Source organism: Salvelinus namaycush, chromosome 11, assembly GCF_016432855.1.
Source record: "Salvelinus namaycush isolate Seneca chromosome 11, SaNama_1.0, whole genome shotgun sequence".
NCBI lineage: Eukaryota > Metazoa > Chordata > Actinopteri > Salmoniformes > Salmonidae > Salvelinus > Salvelinus namaycush.
The window spans coordinates 11,571,792-11,596,630 of record NC_052317.1 but is presented as its reverse complement, the minus strand read 5'-3'; the positions used below and the strand labels follow the sequence as shown (position 1 = coordinate 11,596,630).

Below are 24,839 nucleotides of genomic sequence, written 5' to 3'. Positions count from 1 at the left end.
TGCACAACCGAAGCGTTTCTGCACAAACTGTCAGAAACCATCTCAGGTACTCATCTTCATGCTTGTCATCCTCACGAGGGTCTTGACCTGACTGCGGTTCGGCGTCGTAACCGACTTCAGTGGGCAAATGTCCACATTCGATGGCCATTGGCACGCTGTAGAAGTGTGGTCTTCATGGATGAATCCTGGTTTCAACTGTACCGGGCAGTTGTGTGGGCGTAGTGGCGTAGTGTGGGCGAGCAGTTTGCTGATGTCAAAGTTGTGAACAGAGTGCCCAATGGTGGGGTTATGGTATGGGCAGAATTAAGCTACGACAACGAACACAACTGCATTTTAGCAATGACAATTTGAATGCACAGAGATACTGTGACGAGATCCTGAGCCCCATTGTCGTGCCATTCATCCGCCGCCATCACCTCAACATAATGCAAGGATCTGTACACAATTCCTGGAAGCAGTCCCAGTTCTTCCATGGCCTGCACACTCACCAGACATGTCACCCATTGAGCATGTTTGGAATACTCTGAGACAGCGTGTTCCAGTTACCACCAATATCCAGCAACTTCGCACAGTGGGACAACATTTACACAGGCCACAATCAACACTTTTATCAACTATGTGGAGATGTGTCGTGTTGCATGAGGCAAATTGAGGTCACACCAGATACGGACTAGTTGTTATACACACCCCTACTTCTTTTCTTCCTATTTTCCCTAAAGTATGTGACCAACAGATATTCCCAGTCATGTGAAATCCATAGAATAGGGCCTAATGAATTTAATTAAATTGACTGATTTTCGTTATACAATCTAAGTAAAATATTTGAAATTGTTGCATGTTACGTTTGTTTTTGTTCAGTGTACAATTTAAGAGTACTCTATAACGGAAAAAAATAGAATCTGTGCGGTATGGGAGTGATATGAGACTACATATCGTTCTTTCCTCTTCGGAGCACACTGGTGTCATTTCGCTCTACCAAACCACAAGTACTTTCAAGTTTCGCACTTCGATTGAATCCCCCTCACCTACTGTACGAACGCGCTATACAGCGATAAAAACGCAATAATCTCCAACCCAGACCACCCACTCAGTCTCCACCACTTCTTTGATCTCCCTTCAGGTCAGAGAAAGCAGACAATGAAATGCCTCGCACTTCGGGAGGAGTTTATTATTATGGACAACTCCTTCTCTGTATGTTCCTAGACCAGTCACGACTGACAAACGCCATGGTCGAAACAAGGAAAAAGGCTAGTTTATGTAGGATTCCTGGCCATGTAAAAAGTTTGCATGTACGCATTCCTCTGTTTGTTAATAAAATAAAGATATATGATGGGGATGGGGCGTTAAACTGAACTGGGAATGGACAAACGGTACCCTGAAGATAAGCACATTGGTAATTTATTTTGCCTACTGCAGCAGGATATCATTTTGTTTCCTGCACATTCAATTTGTATCCCTACATAATGTAGGAATTCCACATCAGATTCATGTATGATGCAGACCTACCAAATTCATCTCAAAATACTTCAAGTTATGCTCCCATATCATATTCCCCTCATAAAAAAAAGTGTCCTCAAATCTAGACCTCTACATTTGGAAACTTTTTGATGATGCAGCGGGTCACCCAGTTCAAAGGAAGCTTGAACAAACAAAAAAATAATAGACATGGTCAGGTCAAGCCTACGCACACATCTGCAAGCTATATTGCCTTCACATTCCTTCTCAGACTGAAATTCCTTGCTTGTGCAAATAATGTCCCTACGCCCACCTGGAAAACTCCAGGTTTCTTGCGCACGCACACACACACAAAAACACAACACAACCAACTTAAAGTCATAAAACTATATTTATAAATAAAAATACATTTTCTCAAGAGTAGTGCAGTGTTTCCTAAACTCAGTCCTGGGGACCCCCAAGTGGTGCACTGTTTCTTTTTGCCATAGCACTACATTGCTGATTCAAATGATCAAAGCTTGATGATAAATTGATTATTGAATCAGCTGTGTACTGCTAGGGCAAAAAGCTAATTGTGCACCCCTTGGGGTCCCCAGGACCGAGTTTGGGAAACACTGGAGTAGTGTGAAAGAGTTGGTAAGAAAACTTAAGACGAAAATGTACTTTTAAAATCAGTCTAAGCTGGAAGCTCATGTTAAGTGTTGAAAAAGAAACTACATGTATCGGCGACCAGCTATGATAAAAACATAAGAACAGAAAGGGCCTCAATTCTTTTGCACTACATTATTTAACTTTTCATTCTTTTTCATAGTCATACAAACAAACAAAAGTACACGTAAGGTTCAAAGGTTAGTGTTCATTTTCAAATTTTAGGTGAAAGGATGTATGGAGAGGAGTTTTTATTTTTATTTTTTTTACTTTGTCTCTGGCGGACTACGGTTGGGGAGGACAGGACGTGGAGCTAGAGAAAAGAACAAATGAAAAACATCCACGTAGAAAAGCGCCAAGTCATCCCCAGCTGTTCCCCAGGCCTCCCTCCCTGTCACGACCCAAGCACAACTCGTCTCACAGGGAGGAAACTGAGAAAAGGCGCTTTGATTCCATCTGCGAGGGTGGGGGGGGGTTCTTCACTGAAGAAAGTATAGCGAATCAGATACACCCTCAGGAGCACAAGAGCAAGAGGACATTTCCAGCAGGGTTGGGCTCAATTCCATTTCAATTCTGGCAAATCAAAAGGAAATGACATTGACCCCAACTGTGATTTTCTAGAGACTTCCTCCTCCTGTCTGTCCCCCTCAGCACTAAACAAAAAATCCCTAACCACCATTATGTGGTGCGCCTATGACATAACCTGCGTCACATGACGTCGACAAAGAACTCGCCGCGGTTGCCTACGGCCATGCGCAGGGACTGGCGGGAGCCGGTGAGCTCTGGGGGAGCGTTGGCCAGCTGTCGGCCTGGTGGGGCTCCTGGAGCAGCTGTGGCCAGGTGGGGGGGGTTAGGAGGCAGGCCTGGGGGGCCATAGACCAAGCCAGGGCTGTAGGCCAGTGAGTGGGACGAGTGTGCGCTTCGATGGCTGTAGGAACTGCGGATGCTGCGCTCGCTAGGGGCCACAGAGCGCTCGCTGGGGACCCGATGGCTCCTGATCTCTGATTCGCTGCCACTCCCACCCGACTTGGAGCCCCCGGCACCGCCTCGGCCCTCGGTCTTACTGCAGTTGGAGCCGCTGCTCCCTGGAGACAGGGGAGCAAAACAAAGAAAGTGTGTTAGAATCCAACTACACTACATAACCAAAAGTATGTGGACAGCTGCTCGTCAAACATCTCATTCCAAAATCAAGGGCATTAATATAGAGTTGCCCCCCCCCTTGCTGCTATAACAGCCTTTAGTCTTCTGGTAAGGCTTTCCACTAGACGGTGGAACATTGCTGCAAGACCTGCTTTCATTCAGCCACAAGAGCATTAGTGAGGTGATGTTGTTGGGCGATTAGGCCTAGCTTGCAGTCGGCGTTCCAATTCATCCCAAAGGAGTTCGATGGGGTTTAGGTCGAGGTCAGGGCTCTGTGCAAGCCAGTCAAGTTCTTCCACACCGATCTCAATAAACCATTTCTGTATGGACCTCGCTTGTGCACAGGGGCATTGTCATGCTGAAACAGGAAAGCCTTTCCCCAAACTGTTGCCACAAAGTTGGAAGCACAGAATCGTCTAGAATGTCATTGTATGCTGTATCATTAAGATTTCCCTTCACTGGAACTAAGAGGCCTAGCCCCAACCATGAAAAAACAGCCCCAGACCATTATTCCTCCTCCACCAAACTTTACAGTTGGGACTATGCATTGGGGCAGGTAGTGTTTTCCTGGCATCCGCCAAACCCAGATTCGTCTGTCGGACTGCCAAATGGTGAAGCGTGATTCATCACTCCAGAGAACGCGTTTCCACTGCTCCAGAGTCCAATGGCGGCGAGCTTTACACCACTCCAGCCGAAGCTTGGCATGGCGCATGGTAATCTTAGGCTTGTGTGAGGCTGCTCGGCCATGGAAACCCATTTCATAAAGCTCCTGACGAACATTTATTGTGCTGACGTGGCTTCCAGAGGCAGTTTGGAATGCTGTAGTGAGTGTTGCAACTGAGGACAGATTATTTTTACGAGCTACGCCCTTCAGCACACGACAGTCCCGTTCTGTGAGCTTGTGTGGCCTACCACTTCGCGGCTGAGCCGTTGTTATGCCTAGACGTTTTCACTTCACAATAACAGCACTTACAGTAGACTGGGGCAGCTCTAGCAGGGCAGAAATTTGAAGAACTGACTTGTTGGAAAGGTGGCATGCTATGACAGTGCCACATTGAAAGTCACAGAGCTTTTCAGTAAGGCCCTTCTACTGCCAATGTTTGTCTATGGAGATTGCATGGCTGTGTGCTCGATTTTATACACCCGTCAGCAACAGGTGTGGCTGAAATAGACTAATTATACTCAAGTATTTATCCTTCATACATGACTGCAAGTGTTTTATGAATGACTGGGTGTATGTTCTGGCTTTGCTGCATGCATGACTGAATATGTTGAGTGAAGACATACATTAAAATTACATGATCTATTACTGCAATACTCCTGTCATTAATCTTATTTTTTCAAGTTTTTCTATATCATCATTTTACATTGTGAGCTCTGTCAGGCATGCTAGTGCAGTGATGTAAGAAGCAGTGACCCCGTTTTGAGGTAGGCTCATGGGAGAGATATATGATTTATGCCTGGGCCAACAGATTCATTGATATTTACTGGCCAATAAGTTAAAAAATATTGTTACGATAGTATTGATTGATTTTTTTTTATTATTTTTATTTTTTTAACAAAGTGGCCGTAGTGTTGGTTAATTCAAACTTGTTCCCCCTCTCTTAGTGTCTGGGTATGATTGAATACTGCTGGTGAGTCCCAGCTCTCCTCACCTTCGCTGTGTTGGCTGCCAGCACTGCCCGCCCCTACTCCCGGGAAGCCCTGGGGCAGGTCGTGTTGGGGCTGGGGGTTGTAGGGGTGGGCGATGGAAAACTGGTAGGGCAGGGACATGGGCCAGGGGGCAGCCCCAGGGTGGGGCAGAGGGGGCAGGGTGTCCTGGTCCGACGCCCCGCCGCTGGAGCCATCATGGTCGTGCAGAGAGAGGTGGGTCATGTCTGAGAGAGAGAGAGATCGAGTTATCATGAATATCAATGTTGCCGTTTTGTCTGCAAACACAGAAGGGCTAGGGACTAGGCGTTGTTTTCAAACCATGAAATACAATGAGGATCTAGTGAAAACGCTTACTGCCACAGAGGTCTCCGAAGGTGTAGTAGCATTGCTCAGAGAAGGTGATCTTGTTGACGGTGTGGCGGATGTAGCCGGCCTTGAGCAGGTTACTGGCGTACTTCCTTGCCTCCCGTCGGTCCGAGAATCCCTCCATGTGATGAAAGAGCCAGTCCACCACATCTGAGCCTTTGGATACAGAAACACAAAACATATGAGTCTAGACACAAAATACACATTCCATGGCAATTAACCCACAAACTAGGTAGAAGAGACAAAGCCGGACATAAAATGGGGGCATACAGACAGACAACTAGACAAAAAGGAGAAAGTGAAAAACCAGAGGACAGGAAGACGGACGGTGAGAGAGAGGTAGAGAGAGACCGAGAGGAAAAGGAGAGTGAGCGTACCTATGAAGGCGTTGGCGATGGTGATCTTCAGCCACATCCTGTCTCGCACCTCCAGGCCCGACTCCGGGGAAGCCATGGCCTTGGCGACAGTTGACATGTCACTGTGGATGGACAGGTGGAAATCGTCGAAGCCTGCGAGGAGCAAAATCGGGAGGTGGGTTACTGGGCTTAGCGAAGGTAGGTATCGTGGTTTACAGGTTTACAACGGGACAGTGCGGCAGTTTTGATAGGACGTAGGTGTTCCAGTGTATGGCAGTTTTGTGGGACTTTCAAATATTAGCTGAACTTGTGACAGACATTACATTATGTTCTCCTTCGCATACTAGCCTGTCCTCAACTGTAGATTTCATGACACAATAAAGCAAGATTGAGAGTGTTTTAAATACAGTTTAATTGGGTCAGTTTTGACAGGACCCAGGTGTGGGACTCACGTTCGGTCTCGGGGACGGAGCTGCCGATGGAGGAGCTGGTGGAGGTGACCGTGCTCATCGATGGGCTCATGCCATAAGCAGGGTACACCCCCGTCATCGCCGCAGTGTGGGACACCCAGGCAGCAGGGTCAATGGGTCGGATTGGCTCACCTGTCGGGGGAGAAAAACGAGGGGTTCGACATAGTACATAGACTTCACGAAACACACACAAAAAATAATAATAATAGTCTTACATTCGTGGGTGTGTTGTGAGAGGAAGCACGGCAGGTGAATACTCACTTCTTGGCAGAGCAAAGCAGCTCCGAGGGTTAGGGTCCCAGCACTTAGCCACAGTCAGAGTGATGGGGCTGTAAACAGAGTTTACACACACAGTTAACACAGAGCTGGCAATGCTCACAACGCCATGTTTATACAGCTTAGGCAAAGTGGCAAAACTTGCACCTGTCTTTTTACAGATGGAATACAACACCAAAAGATAGTGAAAGCTAAAAATACAGGTTTAATAAGTCCTAAGACTTGTGGCAACTTGAGTGTGTTTGTTGTGGTGTGACTCACCCTGGCTTGTGTACGATGTCCCTCAGCACTCGAACCGCGTCGTCGTTGTTCATGTTCTCAAAGTTGATGTCGTTCACCTGTTAGGAGGGCGGAGACAGTCTCTCAGTCTCTCTACGGCATTGTTCTGGGTAATTGTGGGCTGTTCTGGGTAATTGTGGGCTGTTCTGGGTGCTGAAATCAGTAGTTTTTGATGAAAAAACAGTAGTTGCCCGCTCAACGCCATCGTAAATCGTGGGGTCGAGTTTAGCCGGGCTAAAGTGGGTCGTATTCATTAGGGTTCACCATAGCAAAATGCTTTGAAACTGAAAACAAAAACAAGCATTTTCTTATTGGACATATTTAGGTAGATTCCTTCGCTTCAGTCGACTTTCTTCCATTTGGTGCTTTGTGAACACAACCCTGACTTCAACCGTTTGATCACCCTGCTGTAATGTCCAATGGGAGCCACTTAATTCACTCTGGTTTCAACGCACCTGCAGTAGCATGTCTCCAGGCTCAATGCGGCCGTCTGCGGCCACCGCCCCTCCCTTCATGATGGAGCCGATGTAGATGCCCCCGTCGCCCCTCTCGTTGCTCTGCCCCACGATGCTGATGCCCAGGAAGTTATACTTCTCTACAGAGGGGGGAGAGAGAGAGATACAGAGAGAGAGAGAAAGAGGAAGGAAGAGAGAGTGAGGGGCAGAGCGAGCGAGAAAGACAATGAAAAAGAATGAGTGGTCAGGAGGACTATGTAAAGCTTTATTGCAAGTTATCAGGAAATAGAGGCAGCAGAATAGAGAGAGAGAGAAAGACAGCCACAGAGAAATACTTACCCATGTTCAGAGTGACAGTGATGATGTTCAGTGACATGGTGGAGTCTGTGACGCTGCTGAATGATGACGACTAGAAAGAAGGAAAGGGGGGCGAGAGAGGTCAGAAAGTGTGTGTGTCACCGGACAACGTGACCGGGGAGATCTTAATTTACAGGCCCTTTGAGAAATAGATACCCATAGACTTCCAGTCATTAAGCTAACTTCATACTGGACACGGAGCCATAAAAATGGTATCCACAAGTTCACCTGACTCTGGGGAAGTAGATAAAGGGCCTCATTCCCAAAATCCCGAAGTATCCCTTTAACCACGTGACAATGCTTTAAGAAATTAAAATAGTTATTGAAATGAAACTGTTCGACAAAAACGCACATATGAAAATCATAACTGACATGCAGATCGGTAGAAATCGTAGGATAAACTGCATGCTTCCCTAAACTTTAAGAACTCACGTGCCGCCTATGAAGTCTTTATAAAATATTTGCCTCCACGTTTCTATGGTCGGATTTTCAAGCAAGGGAAGACATGCCTCAAAATATGAAGTATGTTTTCAAAATGCATACTGCCTCCCGCACACATTGTAAAGTGGTGGGTGACGCACTGATAGCCTGCCTAGAGTTGTTTTGTACTCCCGGTCAATTTGGCAGGCAACAATTATATTTATTGGCTTTTCATTTTATTTGGCCAAAAGCCAGCAATAACTGGCTAACGGAAACCCTGGCGTGTGTCTGCCCATCTCACCCTTTCCATGTTGGATGTTTTGGGTTTCCGGCGGCGCCGGCGGTGTCGCCTCATCAGGCGAGAGGAGCTCTGTTCTGTGGAACTGCTGAACCTGTGGGACAAAGTTCAATAAGGTTACAGTAAGGATAACCTGCGAGAACCAAAGGTATTAAGTAAAATATACAGGAGGCAAGAAAGTGGAGGTTGGCGGAACGTTGCGTAATGGTTATCTAGGAAGTTCTCACCGGCTGGTGGCGTCGTCATCCTCAGAGTCGAAGCAGCTGGTGGACTCCAGCTCGCTGCTCATGAAGGACGAGCAGCTGTCGTATTGGCCCAGCTCCGCCCCTCGGCCCACCCGCGAGTAGCCATTCCTCCCACCTGCAGTTGGTGAGAGAGGAGGTGACAAGAGTGACACAGGGGAGGGGCTCACAATCACAGCGCTATATGCCCAGTTCCTAATCAGCCTCTGGGCACTTCATGTAGTTTGGATAGGTATAAAGCGATGGTAATAGCTCCACATTGCCCCTTGTTAGTCTGGGTGGAATATGGCTGTACGGCTCATACACCTATCCAACAACTAGATCCCGTGTCAGGCGGGGAACTGGACAGTATAGTTGAGAAATTCTGAGGAAGAGAGAGAAATTCTGAGTGAGAGGAACTGGAGGGCGCCGACTGCTCTCTGACCGTGCTCGCGAGTGTGTTTCCGGCGCGGTCGCTCCCTCGCTCTCCTCTGGGACACCATCGAGCCCGTCTCCGTCTCGTTGTCCAACGAGTCTGGTTCACCTGTGGCCTTCCCGCTGCAGTGAGAAATGGAGGGGGAGGAAAGAGGGGGGGTGGTCACAGAGGTCATTATTTCCCCATTGAGAAAATGTTGTTGTGCTCACCGTTGTCATGGTTATTCAGCAGATATTAGAAGCACAATGGAGATTATTCATCAAGACTAAGCCTATAAAGACACTCGGAGACAAACCCACTTACTCACACGCACAACATCTCTCACACACAGCCAAACAGAAACGCAAACAAAGTCAAAATGTGTGCGCCATGGAGACAGCTAAACACACACAACCTAGAGAGAACTGACTGATAAGAGGGGGGTCTGGACTCCCCGATGCCCCCAGTCCTCTCCAGGGGGGGTGGCGGCAACTCGGACAAACTCTCGACCACAGAACCACCATCTGAGTGAGCACCGTCCCCCGACACCAGCTGAGGACACAGAGGTAGACAGACCAACTTTGAGACCCTAAGAATCACACACCCTCAATCTAAGAATCATTCAAATTTTATTTACATGCACTATGCAGCTTTTTTTTTCACAAATACATTTTACAGCAAGCCAGGTCTGTAACCTAGGTGACAGACAGAGACACCCTGGATACCAAACATTTCACTAGAACTTAATATGTTTAGCTTGATCAGATTGGCCTTGCCTCTGTCTCTGCCTATCACACATCCAGACAGATTTTTGTTCTACCTCATGTTATTTTCAGTACTACATTGATGTCGATTACTGAACTGTTGGGTTTAGAGCTTGCCAGAAAGGCATTTCACTGCACTTGTGCACGTGACATTAAAACTGAGATAAACGTACAGAAACATGAACAGAGACGACTGTCATTCCTTTCCTGACCACGCACTGTACGGAATAAAGCCAATAACTAGGGCCCAGAGATTTCCCTAGTTATGGTAACAAGGTTGGCCTACCCCCCCCCCCCCCCCTCCCCACACACACAAACCATTTCCTTCTTAAACAAACCCCTCCTTCATTTCGCCACTCTGTGACTTGTGATTCAATCTCCTCATTAGGCGCAGTGAAGCCCTTTATTTTGGAGTGATGTCTACGATCCTGTGATTTCAGTTCCTCTTAATCAGATCTCAAAACGGAGAAACCGAGGATAAGAGAGGCAGAGCAAAGAACCAGATGGCTCAGTCATGGAGAGATTGGATCATTGGTCCGTGTGTGAGATGAGAAATGTAGGAGTTCTACAGAGACATAAATAACTAGTGTATTTGGAAGGGAGTTAGAAAGATTGACGAGATACAGAATGCGTGAGAGAAACAGTGTGTGTGTGTGTGTGCGTGCATCTTCTGTGTGTGCCACTGTTATTCCTAACATCATTATGTAGTAATGATATTATCAGACAGATGGGCGGGGCTTCTCTCTAGGGACGGAGTGCTGTTTGGGGTCAATAGCAGCCCCAACAGATGGTTGTCATTGACAAACACTTAAGACAAAGATGAAGTGTGTGTGTGTGCGCGCTTACCCAAGATACCACACGGCCATTAAAACAAGGTAGTTTGGCATTGTCATCAGATATCTCTTCTTTCACTACCCTGCAAGGGAAAGAGAGAATGCAACATTGACTCACCATGTGTACACAAATGCTGGTAAGGAATGCAAAAACACTTAGAAACACTCCCGGTCCCAACAATAGGAAAACAGTCTAAAATCCCTGCTTTGGACCAATACCACAAAGACATTCTAATAATTAGTCTGATGGTAAAAACATATTGGCCTAATGTTTCCAGCTTCTGCACTCTCATTTGTTACATTACTGTGCTAGCTAGTTACCACACTGGACAAAAATATAAAACGCAACGTGAAAGTGTTGGACCAATGTTTCATGAAGCTGAAATAAAAGATCCCAGAAATGTTCCATTCGCACAAAAAGCTTATTTCTCTCAAATTGTGCACAAATTGTTTACATCCCAGCATTTCTCCTTTGCCAAGATAGTCCATCCACCTGACAGGTGTGTCATATCAAGAAGCTGATTAAACAGCATGATCCTTGTGCTGGGGACAATAAAAAGCAACTCCAAAACGTGCAACGCCACAGATGTCTCAAGTTCTGATGGAGCGTGCAATTGGCATGAAGACCGCTGGAATATCGACCAGAGCTGTTGCCAGAGAATTGAATGTCCATTTCTCTACCATAAGCCGCCTCCAAAGTTGTTTGAGAATTTGGAAGTACGTCCAACCGGCCTCACGACCGCAGACCACATGTAACCACGCCAACCCAGGACCTCCACATCCAGTTTCTTCACCTGCGGGATTGTCTGATATCAGCCACCCAGACAGATGATACTGTGGGTTTGCACAACCGAAGAATTGACCTGACTTCAGTGGGCAAATGCTCACATTCGGTGGCCAACGACACTCTGGAGAAGTGTGCTTCACGGATTAATCCCGGTTTCAATTGCACTGGGCAAATGGCAGACAGCGTACGGCGTTGTGTAGGCGAGCGGTTTGCTGATGTCAACGTTGTGAACAGAGTGCCCCATGGTGGTGGTGGGGTTGTGTTATGGGCAGGCATAAGCTACGAGGCACAATTGCATTTTATTGATGGCAATATGAATGCACAGAGATACCGTGACGAGATCCTGGAGGCCCATCGTCGTGCCATTCATCCACCACCATCACCTCATGTTTCAGCATGATAATGCAAGACGCCATGTCACAAGGTTCTGTACACAATTCCCAGAAGCTGAAAATGTCCCAGTCCTTCATACTTACCAGACATGTCACCCATTGGGCATATTTGGGATTCTATGGATCGACGTGTACGACAGCGTGTTAGTTTCCACCAATATCAAGCAAGTTCGCACAGCCATTGAAGAGGAGTGGGACTACATTCCACAATCAACACCATGATCAACTTGATGCTAAGGAGATATATCATGCAGCATGAGAAAAATGGTGGTCACAGGTACTGACTGGCTTTCTGGTTCTGATCCACGCCCCTACCTTTATTAAAAAGGCATCTGCAACCAACAGATGCATATCTGTATTCCCAGTCACGTGAAATCCATAGATTAGGGCCTAATTTATTTATTTCAATTGACCTATTACATTATTGAAACTGAAACTCAGTAAAACCTTTGAAATTGTTGCGTATACATTTTTGTTCAGTATAAGATTTGATATTAAACAACAATATGTATATATGTGTGTGTGTGTAGAGGTTAAACACAACAAAACAAACAAACCTGCAGTCTCAAATTCCAATCTAACACGCTGTCAATAGAGTTCTTCAATGCAATTTGCAGACCGGTTTGAAATCAAATACAGTACCAGTCAAAAGTTTGGACACACCTACTCATTCAAGGGTTTTTCTTTATTCTTACTCTATTGTAGAGTAATAGTCAAGACATCAAAACTATGAAATAACACACAATGGAATCATTTAGTAACCAAAAAAGTTTCAAACAAACCTAAATATGTTATATTTGAGATTCTTCAAAGTAGCTACCCTTTGCCTTGATGACAGCTTTGCACACTCTTCGCATTCTCTCAACCAGCTTCATGAGGTTGTCACCTGGAATGCATTTCAATTAACAGGTGTGCCTTGTTAAAAGTTAATTTGTGGAATTTTTCCTTCTTAAAACTTCTTATGGCTTGGGGGCAGTATTTCGACGTCTGGATGAGAAGCGTGCCCAAAGTAAACTGCCTGTTACTCAGGCCCAGAAGCTAGGATATGCATATAATTGGTAGATTTGGATAAAAAACACATAAGTTTCCAAAACTGTTAAAATAATGTCTGTGAGTATAACAGAACTGATATGGCAGGGGAAAACCAGAGGAAAATCCATCCAGGAAGTGGGATTTTTGATGTGGGTATTTTCAATTGAATGCCTATAGAGTATCTAATGGGTTAGGACCCAGATTGCAGTTCCTATGGCTTCCACTAGATGTCAACAGTCTTTAGACATTGTTTCAAGCATTTTTTTTGAAAAAATTAAGAAGAATGAGACCTTTCTGTCAGTGGACTGTAGAATCATGCAGTGCTGGTTTGCGCCCGTGACCGAGTGTGCGCCCTTCGTTGTTTTTCCTTTCTATTGAATACGCCATTGTCCGGTTGAAATATTATCGATTATTTAGACAATTGACAACCTGAGGAATAATTATAAACATTGTTTGACATGTTTCGCCGAACTTTACCGGTACTATTAGGATGTATTCGTCTGCATGTTTTGACCGCCTTTGAGCCAGTGGATTACTGAACAAAACGTGCCAACAAAACTGAGTTTTTGGGATATAAAGAGGGACTTTATCGAACAAAACAAACATTTATTGTGTAGCTGGGACTCTTGTGACTGCAACCAGATGAAGATCTTCAAAGGCAAGTGATTAATTTTAATCGCCATTTCTGACTTTCGTGACTCCTCTACTCTACAAAATGTTTGTATGCTTTTGTAAGCGGGGCGCTGTCCTCAGATAATCGCATAGATTGCTTTCGCCGTAAAGCTTTTTTGAAATCTGACAATGCGGCTGGATTAACAAGAAGTTAATCTTTAAGCCGATGTATAACACTTGTATTTTTATGAATGTTTATTATGACTATTTCTGTATTTTGAATTTGGCGCTCTGCAATTTCACCGCATGTTGTCGAGGTGGGTCCCTAGCGGAAAGCCTGCGCCAGAAAGGTTAATGCGTTTGAGCCAATGTTGTGACTAGGTGGGGGGTTATACAGAAGATAGCCCTGTTTGGTAAAAGACCAAGTCCATATTATGGAAAGAACAGCTCAAATAAGCAAAGAGAAATGACAGTCCATCATAAGACATGAAGGTCAGTCAATATGGAACATTTCAAGAACTTTGAACGTTTATTCCAGTGCAGTCGCAAAAACCATCAAGCGCTATGATGAAACTGGCTCTCATGAGAACCGACACTGGAAAAGAAGACCCAGAGTTACCTCTGCTGCAGACGATAAGTTCATTAGAGTTAACTCCACCTCAGATTGAAAGGCCAAATAAATGCTTCAGTTCAAGTAACAGACACATCTCAACATCTTTTTTTTAATTTTTTTATCCCATTTTCTCCCCAATTTTCGTGGTATCCAATCGCTAGTAATTACTACCTTGTCTCATCGCTACAACTCCCGTACGGGCTCGGGAGAGACGAAGGTCGAAAGCCATGCGTCCTCCGAAGCACAACCCAACCAGCCGTACTGCTTCTTAACACAGCGCGCCTCCAACCCGGAAGCCAGCCGCACCAATGTGTCGGAGGAAACACCGTGTACCTGGCCCCCTTGGTTGGCGCGCACTGCGCCCGGCCCGCCACAGGAGTCGCTGGAGCGCGATGAGACAAGGATATCCCTACCGGCCAAACCCTCCCTAACCCGGACGACGCTATGCCAATTGTGCGTCGCCCCACGGACCTCCCGGTCGCGGCCGGCTGCGACAGAGCCTGGGCGCGAACCCAGAGACTCTGGTGGCGCAGTTAGCACTGCGATGCAGTGCCCTAGACCACTGCGCCACCCGGGAGGCCCTCATCTCAACATCAACTGTTCAGAGGAGACTGCGTGAATCAGACCTTCACGGTCTAATTGCTAAAGAGAAACCAATACTTAAAGGACACCAATAAGAAGACACTTGCTTGGGCCAAGAAACACAAGCAATGGACATTAGACCGGTAGAAATCTGTCCTTTGGTCTGATGAGTCCAAATTTGCAATTTTTGGTTCCAACCGCAGTGTCTTTGTGAGACACCGAGTAGGTGAACGGATGATATCTGCAGGTGTGGTTCCCACCGTGAAGCATGGAGGAGGAGGTGTGATGGTGCTTTGCTGGTGACATTGTATGTGATTTATTTAGAATTCAAGGCACACTTAACCAGCATGGCTACCACAGCATTCTGCAGCGATACGCCATCCCATCTGGTTTGTGCTTAGTGGGACTATGATTTGTTTTTCAACAAGACAATGACCCAAAACACACCTCCAGGCTGTGTCAGGGATATTTGAACAAGACGGAGAGTGATGGAGTGCTGCATCAGATGACCTGGCCTCCACAATCACCTGACCTCAACCCAATTGAGATGGTTTGGGATGAGTTGGACCGCAGAGTGAAGGAAAAGCAGCCCACAAGTGCTCAGCATATGTGGGAACTCCTTCAAGACTGTTGGAAAAGCCTTCCTCATGAAGCTGGTTGAGAGAATGCCAAGAGTATGCAAAGCTATCATCAAGGGAAAGTGTGGCTACTTTGAAGAATCAAAAATATATTTTGATTTAACACTTTTTGTTACTCCATGATTCCATGTGTCATTTCATAGTTTTGATGTCTTCACTATTATTCTAAAATATAGATAATAGTACAAATAAAAGAAAGACCCTGGAATGAGTAGGTGTCTAAACTTTTCACTGGTACTGTATATGAACCCCTCAATCCTGACCCTCAGAGGAGTTGGAATTCTACCAGGAGCTCAATCTGGCAAAATACTTTGTATTTCTCCACTGTCTTGCTAGACAGCTAGGCATAAAGGCGTCAGCAAGCTTCAGTACGGCTGGCGCCTAACCATACTCGGACAGGCAAAACAAGGAGTGTGCTCGCATACTCCCTTAAAAGAGCTTCGCCTGAAAAACCAGAAAAATAGCAATAGTACTATTTGTCAATTTTGAAACACTTCCTCAAAAGAGTCAGAATTAATCGAAGATGACTCAAGAAATCTTAGTCAGGCTATTTTACATCTAACTAAGATGTGTGGAGCAGTATTTCTCAAGTGGAAAAAATGTTGCATATGCGATTTGTCTCTCGTTGAATGACAACAAACCCTTCATTGAATAATCCCTACTGTTGACCAATCACCGGAGCTACGACTTAAACCGACATCGGGCTTGCCTCGATAAAAAAATGTGCGCACAGACCCCAAAAAACCTTGCCGAACACCAAAACAAACAAAAATATCACTAAATGTTTCAGCCATTCTCCAAAACAGACCATTGAAGTGTTTCACTTAACTAAAGTGGTCAACACTGAGGTAACCTATTTCTGACATGGCACTGATATATAGCCTTCCGTATTTTAAAACACCCAAACACTTTATCCAAAGCACATTCCTGATGTTAAAGTGATAGTACACTCAAAAATCTAAGTGAAGACATTTTCTGTGATGGAATGGGAGATGGACTCATTGAGACTAGAGGTTCCTTTCCCATTTCAGACATGCGTAAGGGCTGGCTTGTAAACCAGCCAGTGAAAAACATGGCATTCCAGAGTAAGTGACCGACCATTGGGTCCAACCAGTCTGCATTCCTTTTTGACAACAACAGAAAGAAAGAGGAGACCATTATTGTGGTCCTTTCTCCCTTAATGCATGTGTCAAACACAAGTTTAAACTTGGTCAAAATGTCGATACCATGTGAATTGACTTACCATATGCCAGTTTTCAACGTATTGGACAGCTATGAAGAAGCAAGAAGCTGAAAAGTTACTACTGTTTCATTAGAACTACAACTCCCACCAGGTGCATACTGCATGTGTCACTTTCGACAGCTTGTCGGTCTACACATTTAAAAAAATATATTTTAAAAAGCCACAGCATAATCGAATATAATACACCGTCCAGTGAGTCCTCAACTCGAGCAGGTACGCTTGAGCATGCTAACAAGGCTGCAGGAGTTGTGGTTGAAAATATACTTTTCTAACTTTCACAAAAGTTTCTAAAGTGTTTCCCCTATATTCACGCTGCTTCTAAATCGTTGCAACCACTCCAAAAAAAAAATATAAAAAAACTGATATCAAATATGTCAAACTGCCTGGAAGCCACGTCAGCACAAGAACTGTTCGTCGGGATCTTCCTGAAATGGGTTTCCATGGCCAAGCAGCCGTATACAAGCCTAAGATCACCATGCACAATGCCAAGCTTCGGCTGGAGTGGCGTAAAGCTCGCCACCATTGGACTCTGGAGCAGTGGAAACTCGTTCTCTGGAATGATGAATCACGTTTCACCATCTGGCAGTACGACGGACTAAACTGTATTTGGCAGATGCCAGGAGAATGCTACCTGACTGAATGCATAGTGCCAACTGTAAAGTTTGGTGGAGGAGGAATAATGGTCTGGGGCTGTTTTTTCATGGTTCGGGTTAGGCCCCTTAGTTCAAGTGAACACACTACAGCATACAATGACTTTCCAGACGATTCTGTCCTTCCAACTTTGTGGCAATAGTTTGGGGAAAGCCCTTTCCTGTTTCAGCATGACAATGCCCCTGTGCACAAAGCGAGGTCCATACAGAACTGGTTTGTCGAGATTGGTGTGGAAGAACTTGACTGGCCTGCACAGAGCCCTGACCTCAACCCCATCGAACAACTAATCACCAATCAAACCAAACACTGCATTCCACAATAAAAACCTTATACCAACGGTCAGGCATGCTGGTGGTAGTGTGATGGTTTGGGGATGCTTTGTTGACAACTTGCCTTAACAGAAGGAACCAATAATTCTGCTCTCCATCAGAGAATTATACAGGAGAATGTCAGGCCATCGATCCTTGAGCTGAAACGCAGCTGGGTCATGTCATGCAGCAAGACAATGATCCAAAACACACAATCAAGTCTACATGAAAATGGTTAAAAAGCAATGGACTTGACGTTTTGGAATGGCCTTGTCAAAGTCCAGATCTAATCCCAATTGAGATGTTGTGGCAGGACTTGAAATTAGCAGTTCATGCTTGAAAACCCACAAAGGTCGCTGAGTTAAAACAGTTCTGCATGCAAGAGTGGGCCAAAATCACCCCACAGCGATGTGAGAGACCGATCAACAACAGCATTTGGTTGCAGTCATTACAGCTAAAGGTGGCACAACCAGTTATTGAGTGTAACGGGGCAATTAGTTTTACACAAAGGGGAATTGGGTGTTGCATAACTTTGTTAATTAAATAAATAAAATAAGTACTTTTTTTGTTATTAGTAAACTCATGTTCCCTTTATATAATATTAGGTTTTGGTTGAAGATCTGATAACATTCAGTATCAAAAATATGCAAAAACAGAAGAAAAAAAAAATCAGAAAGGGGAAAATACTTTATGGTGGATTGAGACAGATCCAATGCAAAAAACAGATACGTACCTCTAGCTTAAACTGCTGGATTTTGATAGGTATTTTTTATTATGTTACTTAGATTGACGGACCGGTGCGTCAAATCGCCTCTAGGGAGTTATAACAGCAACATTTTGCCTCTGCGGCCAAGAGGTCGGCCACTAAAATTTCAGTCGGAGACAGAGCCATTGGCCACTCCCCCCTTTCTGCCCTCAGCCTCAATTCGTCAGGGCATGGACTCTACAAAGGGTCGAAAGAGTTCCACATGGATACTGGCACATGTTGACTCCAATGCTTCCCACAGCTGTGTCAAGTTGGCTGGATATCCTTTGGGTGACGTACCATTCTTGATACACACAGGAAACCGTTGAGCATGAAAAACCCAGCAGCGTTGCAGTTCTTTAGACAAACCGGTGCTCCTGGCACCTACTACCATACCCAATTCAAAAAGGCACTTAAATCTTTTGTCTTGCCCATTCACCCTCTCTCTGAATGGCACACATACACAATCAATGTCTCAATTAAAAGGCTTAAAAACGCTGATTTGTATTGAAGCAAAACAAATGTAACTTTCAATATAAAACGCGACCCTTGTCAATACACAGCTCCCGCTTTCTCACGTTGTGCTATTTACAAACAAACACTTGACTGGCTCAACTGTTCTGGAGAACTAAGGTAATCTTTATTATGTAATTAATGTGACAGGTGAAATGAACAACGCAATCTGCTTTTATCTCCTAACGTATTACACAAGTTGACTGCAGGCATTTACTTCAAAAGTATCAACAAATATTATTTTATTTAAAAACTTCAAAGAAATTGTTTCAACGGTATTGAAAAAAAACATCCCGTGGCTATTTCCAAATACCCCGGTATAGGGTATACCACCCAAGTCTATTAGCAGAGTGTTCCTAATGTTTTGTACACTCAGTATATACAGTGGCTTGGCATTTTTCCTATTTTGTTGCCTTACAACCTAGAATTAAAATGGATTTTTGGGGGGTTTGTATAATTTGATTTACACAGCATGCCTATTACTTTGAAGATGAAAAATATTTGTTTGACTGTGAAACAAGAAATAAGACAAAAAAACAGAAAACTTGAGCATGCATAACTATTCACTCCCCCAAAGTCAATACTTTGTAGAGCCACATTTTGCAGCAATTACAACTGCAGGTCTCTTGGGGTGTCTCTATAAGCTTGGCACATCTAGCCACTGGGATTTTTGCCCATTCTTCAAGGCGAAACTGCTCCAGCTCCTTCAAGTTGGATGGGTTCCGCTGGTGTACAGTAATCTTTAAGTCATACCACAGATTCTCAATTGGATTGAGGTCTGGGCTTTGACCAGGCCATTCCAAGACATTTAAATGTTTCCCCCATAAACCACTCGAGTGTTGCTTTAGCAGTATGCTTAGGGTCATTGTCCTGCTGGAAGGTGAATCTCCGTCCCAGTCTCAAATCTCTGGAAGACCGAAACAGGTGTCCCTCAAGAATTTCCCTGTATTTAGCGCCATCCATCATTCCTTCAATTCTGACCAGTTTCCCAGTCCCTGCCAATGAAAAACATCCCCACAGCATGATGCTGCCACCACCATGCTTCATGGGATGGTGTTCTCGGGGTGATGAGAGGTGTTGGGTTTGCGCCAGACTTAGCATTTTCCTTGATGGCCAAAAAGCTAAATTTTAGTCTCTCACATGCCCTTTGGTGAACACCAAACGTGTTTGCTTATTTTTTTCTTTAAGCAATGGCTTTTTTCTGACCACTCTTCCGTAAAGCCCAGTGTGGAGTGTATGTCTTAAAGTGATCCTATGGACAGATACTCCAATCTCCGCTGTGGAGCTTTGCAGCTCCATCAGGGTTATCTTTGGTCTCTTTGTTGCCTCTCTGATTAATGCCCTCCTTGCCTGGTCCGTGAATTTTGGTGGGCGGCCCTCTCTTGGCAGGTTTGTTGGGGTGCCATATTCTTTCCATTTTTTAATAACGTATTTAAATGGTGCTCCGTGGGATGTTCAAAGTTTCTGATATTTTATAACCCAACCCTGATCTGTACTTATCCACAACTTTGTCCCTGACCTCTTTGGAGAGCTCCTTGGTCTTCATGGTTCCCCTTGCTTGGTGGTGTTGCAGACTCTGGGGCCTTTCAGAACAGGTGTATATATACTGAGATCATGTGAAACTTAAATGAAGTCCACCTGTGTGCAATCTAATTATGTGACTTCTGAAAGTAATTGGTTGCACCAGATCTTATTTAGGGGCTTCATAGCAAAGGGGGTGAATACATATGCACGCACCACTTTTCCGTTTTTTTTCTCTTTTAGTTATTTTTTTCATTTCACTTCACCAATTTGGACTATTTTGTGTATGTCTATTACATGAAATCCAAATAAAAATCAATTTAAAATTACAGGTTGTAATGCAACAAAATAGGAAAAATTCAAAGGGGGATGAATACTTTTATAAAAGGCACTGTAGTGGCGATGGCAGAAGTCCGACTGACAACTTTACCTGACAATGTCAAGCTCTTTCCAAAAAGCCTAATCTCTGATGAAGCAAGCTAAATGACACATTGTTTGTTTAGCTAACTAGCTACATTCCAAATGAATGGGCTAACGTTACACTCAATTATATGAAATTACATGATCAATTTATGTGTACTGATCATGAAAAGCATGCAGTTACTTGCTGTATAACTCTGATAAAGCTAAATGTGGAATAATCTGAAAAGTTGTGGAGCTAGTTCTGACTACCCCTTGATCATGACTCAGTTCCATTACACATAAGAGTCATAGGACGATGGAGTCTTTATTACGGGGAGTTCTGTTAAGAGCCCCGACGCTTGGTCTGAACATTAACACGCATCGCTTGCGGTAAGGTTTTGGAAGCATATGGACCTTATCTTTCATGTCAGTGAGAAATAATTATCAAAAAACATGAAATTGATACACACCTTTATAGGGTTAAGACAGTGTATTTTGCATTTGCGAAATAATTTAGATGTATTTTTCTAGAACCGTATCGCAATGAGAATCATTCACATTTAAAATGTAACGCTCTGCACCGTAGAGTACGGTTACATTAATATTGTGGATAGTTAGATTAATATAATAGTTTGATTAAAACATGTACATGCTTTGCAAGAAGAACGATTTCCATAATAATCCTGTTTACACGGACAGATCTGAAATCAGGCTCCCAGAGGCACTCTGATAAATGAAGAAAAATCGCCAATCATAATAAATGTTTTATTACAGCAACCATGTTATTTTTGGGAAGCATATTTGATTCAGAGTTCAGACATATAGCTTGCATGTGGAAACTACTTCTAAGACACACAGATTCAGTTGTTTCGAACTTACTTCACTCGCGCTAAAGAGGGAGGCTCGCTCGGCTGGTGCTAGCACATGCACAAGTCAAATACACAGCTGGAACGCCGAATAAGGCATTTACATGTCTTCATAATTTGAAAGATTGCTCAGAAAACCAGGTGTTTTAATCAACGTATGCTTACTTAGATTTTGAACTTACGCCGATTAGCCCCATAGAGTTGATGTCCGCGCCCCCGTGCAAATATAATTAGCATAATAATAAAATCTGTCCGTTTAAGCTAGAGATAGTTTTTTGCATTGGAAGTGTCTCAATTCACCATATCCGCCGATGTCACACTTCCGCATCTGTGGTGAAAGGTCACAGAGCTAAAGCAGTGTTGGTCAGACCATGAGACATCCCGAAAATCAGTCTTCCAACAAAATCTGTAGCGTCCAAATGGTTTGGCCTACCCCTCTATCGAAAAATGTGACTCTCACAAACACCATGGTGTTTTCCGTTTTGCTCTACGACCCCCACACGCGTCTTGGGACTCGTTTGAAGTCGGTACAGCCGATCTGCCAACTTCTGTCTGCAGCGTCCGAAAAGTTTGGGCTACACACTAATGGAACACACCCTCTGTGGAGTTTTGTTCTAGGACACCCATGGGCCTCAAGACCCATCTGAAGGTCCCCTGGTATTAGTTGAAAAAAAATGAAAGAAGTATATATGGAGACTGTTTAGTGCCAAAAATAAGGGGTTAAATACATGTTAAAAAAAATATATATCATGTTTCCTGATCTTTCTTTTATCTCTAAGATATAGGACAGACACTTCAGAACAAACTTCCTTTCGATTTTTGGGGGGGACTATCTGTTCCATGTAGCAAATCTGTTATTCAATGCGTTTGTATGTGCTAATTGCAGTAAGGCCAAATAAAGGTAATCAAATAAATATATTTTTTCTTTATTATACTTCAAGGGGTCTTAAAATTCAAAATCAAATAGCTAAATGATCCTTGGTATGACCTTAAAACAATTCCATATAGCTTAGAAGAACCACCCTTCCCTTAGACAGGCCTAAGACTGCAATGGGTTTTAAAATAAGCAGAGTAAGATGTTTACATGACTATTGCATAATCTGCCTACTGCCATAATAAATGTAATATTGAATTATTGCTGTGCATGTAAACATACTCATTGTGATGTTTTATTACTAACCAACTATGTAAGAACTATGTGCTTGTGTTTAAGTTGCACACATCAGTAGATTGAAAATATACACCTCTTCTTGCAGAAAAACAATTCAATGTTCCGGTTGCTTGTAAATGTTTATTTATACTTTTCTTGAAGTACATACAGACCTTAACGGCAGTAAGTGATGATAGTTGCTGGCGTATTTGTTAAGTAAAGAATGTATTTTGACATAATGCTTGCAGAGCTGGTGAATGGTAGCTTGAATTGTAGTTTTCTGGGCAGAGAGGAGATCATCATATTCATCATCTCCTTTGTCCCATACTGGTTTCACGATTATTGGGAATTTTGATCGTGTATGGCTGTAACGATTATGGAATTTTGGGTAACATTAATTGTCATGCAAATGGACACGGCTATTGTCAAATGTATAATTTTTATTACAAAATGTGTTGAGCTTGTTGTAATGCATCTTTTAAAAATACAACACAGCTTTAACGACAGCTCGAAAATGAATGGTTTTGACCGCTGGGAACTTTTGGAAATTACTTTAACGTTAGTTTCTCCTTGCCTGCAGTTCTACTCCTAAAATTATGTACAGTAAAATAAGTAACTGCTATTGGGTAAATTATATTTACTTGAAAATTACGTTAAATCCACCCCCTACTAAAATAAATGTATTAAAACGTTTACATTATTTTTGTCATGGCTATTACCCATAATTGTCGGTTACACGATTATGTATTAACGTTAATTCTGTCAGACCTAACTTTGGCTTTTGTAGCTAACTTACGTTAGTCACAAGCAAAAAAGAAATAGAACAGAGAGACGAATAATGCTAAACAAAGGAATAAAACTCAAGCCATGATCATCATTCATGATGATGAACATTGAGACGTTGGTTAGTTGGCTATAGTAACAGTTTTGAAAAAGATTATGATTATTTCATCTGTGGTTTAGACTGAAAGAATAGCTTGCTACATACAGTAGTTAACTACCATAATACGCTGCTTGCTAATAATGCTCACCCAAAATCGTCATCCATAGATTTGAAGAAGAACTTGTAGTTGGGTTTCTTCAGAACATTTTTGAAGTCCGCAAGTGTGACCCTGTCAGCGGGCACTGCCAATTTGACCAGGTAGGGTGTTTCCTGGTCGTCGAGGTGATATATGACTTTGGTCTCCCCCATTGTGGGCTGCTGGTGCGAGGCAGGCAGGGTACATCAAGCCGCGGGCCTGGATGGCTCCCTCTCGGGCCCCGGCTCCCCGTGGTGCTGATTCCCCCGGCTTTCTGGCTAGCCAGCAAGCTAGCTTCCAGTTGTTCTTTTGAATCCTATTAGCTAACGTTAGCTAGCTAGCTATTCAGAAGCACCTTGCTCCACAAAGGTCCAGCCAGACGACGACTGATTAGCTATGTACCCTGATATTATTTTACCAATTTGAAAAAGAGCCAAATGCGTGTAACTACTTTCAAATCTTGGCTAAATGTGAATTTACGCAGTCGTTTTTCGAGCTAGCTAGCAGTTATTTTGTTGAATACACACGAAGAATCCTTCCTCCCGAGTTCAGAATGCAGTCTACAAAAACAAACACCAACCCAAACCCAAAAGTTCTCCCTCTATCGGAGAGGAGGGAAGAAAAATAATCGACTTGGTTTAAAGGGAAATTGCGCCACTTTTGAACCTTCTATTCATAATCTCCAGCACTAAACCAGTCTACACATGTGAAAACAGCGCGTTTTTATGATCTGTGGTTAAAAATATAAGGTCCTAATGTGCTTCTCTGTGACAGCACAGGGTAGAATTAAAAGTTTTAAAAAAAACAAAAAAAACAGGGATTTTCAAAACATGCAAGGAGTTTCTAGCCCAAAGGAAGGGATTTTCTTGCTCCCCACTGTTAATCTCATAGTTATTATTTTTATACAAAATGTAGAAATGCACCGTTTTCACATTATGTTGATATTCCCGTGGAGGCTTCTCAAGAGGAGGAAGGGGAGGACCATCCTCTGTGAATTTCATAAAAATAAAAATAGTGATAAAACTATGCTAAATATATTCACATTTCACCAAATAATTGATTAAAACGCACTGTTTTGAATGTCTACAGTAGCCTCAGCAGCACTCTGTAGGGTAGCGTCACCCTTACAAAAATGTACCATGGTAGTAAAATGAAAAAAATACCATGTTTTTGGGGTCAACTACCATGGCAGGAAAATACCATGGTACTGGTGCAAATACCATGGTATTTTCCTGCCATTGTAGTGACCAAAAAAACATGATAGTACCGTGGTAGTTTTTTCATTGTACTAACATGGCATTTTCCTGCCATGGTAGTGAACAAAAAAACATTTGTTTCATTGTACTAGCTACCATAGTA

General features: G+C 43.6%; 1 protein-coding gene across 2 annotated transcripts; it reads right to left on the bottom strand.

The window, feature by feature from the left end:
• Nucleotides 1-1,827: 1,827 nt before the first annotated feature.
• On the bottom strand, nt 1,828-24,047 carry LOC120055815 (segment polarity protein dishevelled homolog DVL-3-like). Of its 2 annotated transcripts, none has more exons than XM_039003803.1 (15): nt 23,493-24,047; nt 10,420-10,489; nt 9,225-9,361; nt 8,840-8,952; nt 8,401-8,533; nt 8,177-8,267; nt 7,438-7,507; nt 7,099-7,238; nt 6,626-6,702; nt 6,350-6,417; nt 6,071-6,220; nt 5,640-5,771; nt 5,251-5,418; nt 4,899-5,120; nt 1,828-3,188 (listed from the first exon to the last, which is right to left on the bottom strand). In XM_039003803.1, exons 1-15 carry the CDS (start codon nt 23,651-23,653, stop codon nt 2,812-2,814), a joined length of 2,109 nt encoding a protein of 702 aa, XP_038859731.1. In that variant the 5' UTR covers nt 23,654-24,047; the 3' UTR covers nt 1,828-2,811. The 2 variants fall into 2 exon arrangements, with proteins under 2 accessions (XP_038859731.1, XP_038859732.1); XM_039003804.1 differs by having other exon boundaries at nt 9,240-9,361.
• Nucleotides 24,048-24,839: the final 792 nt, after the last annotated feature.

Coding starts and splice junctions, on each gene's coding strand:
- LOC120055815 (XM_039003803.1), bottom strand. CDS start 23,653: ATGGGGGAGACCAAAGTCATATATCACCTCGACGACCAGGAAACACCC. Junction 5,121..5,250: donor CTTCGGAGACCTCTGTGGCA/GTAAGCGTTTTC, acceptor TCTCTCTCTCAG/ACATGACCCACCTCTCTCTG. Junction 3,189..4,898: donor TGGCAGCCAACACAGCGAAG/GTGAGGAGAGCT, acceptor CCCTGTCTCCAG/GGAGCAGCGGCTCCAACTGC.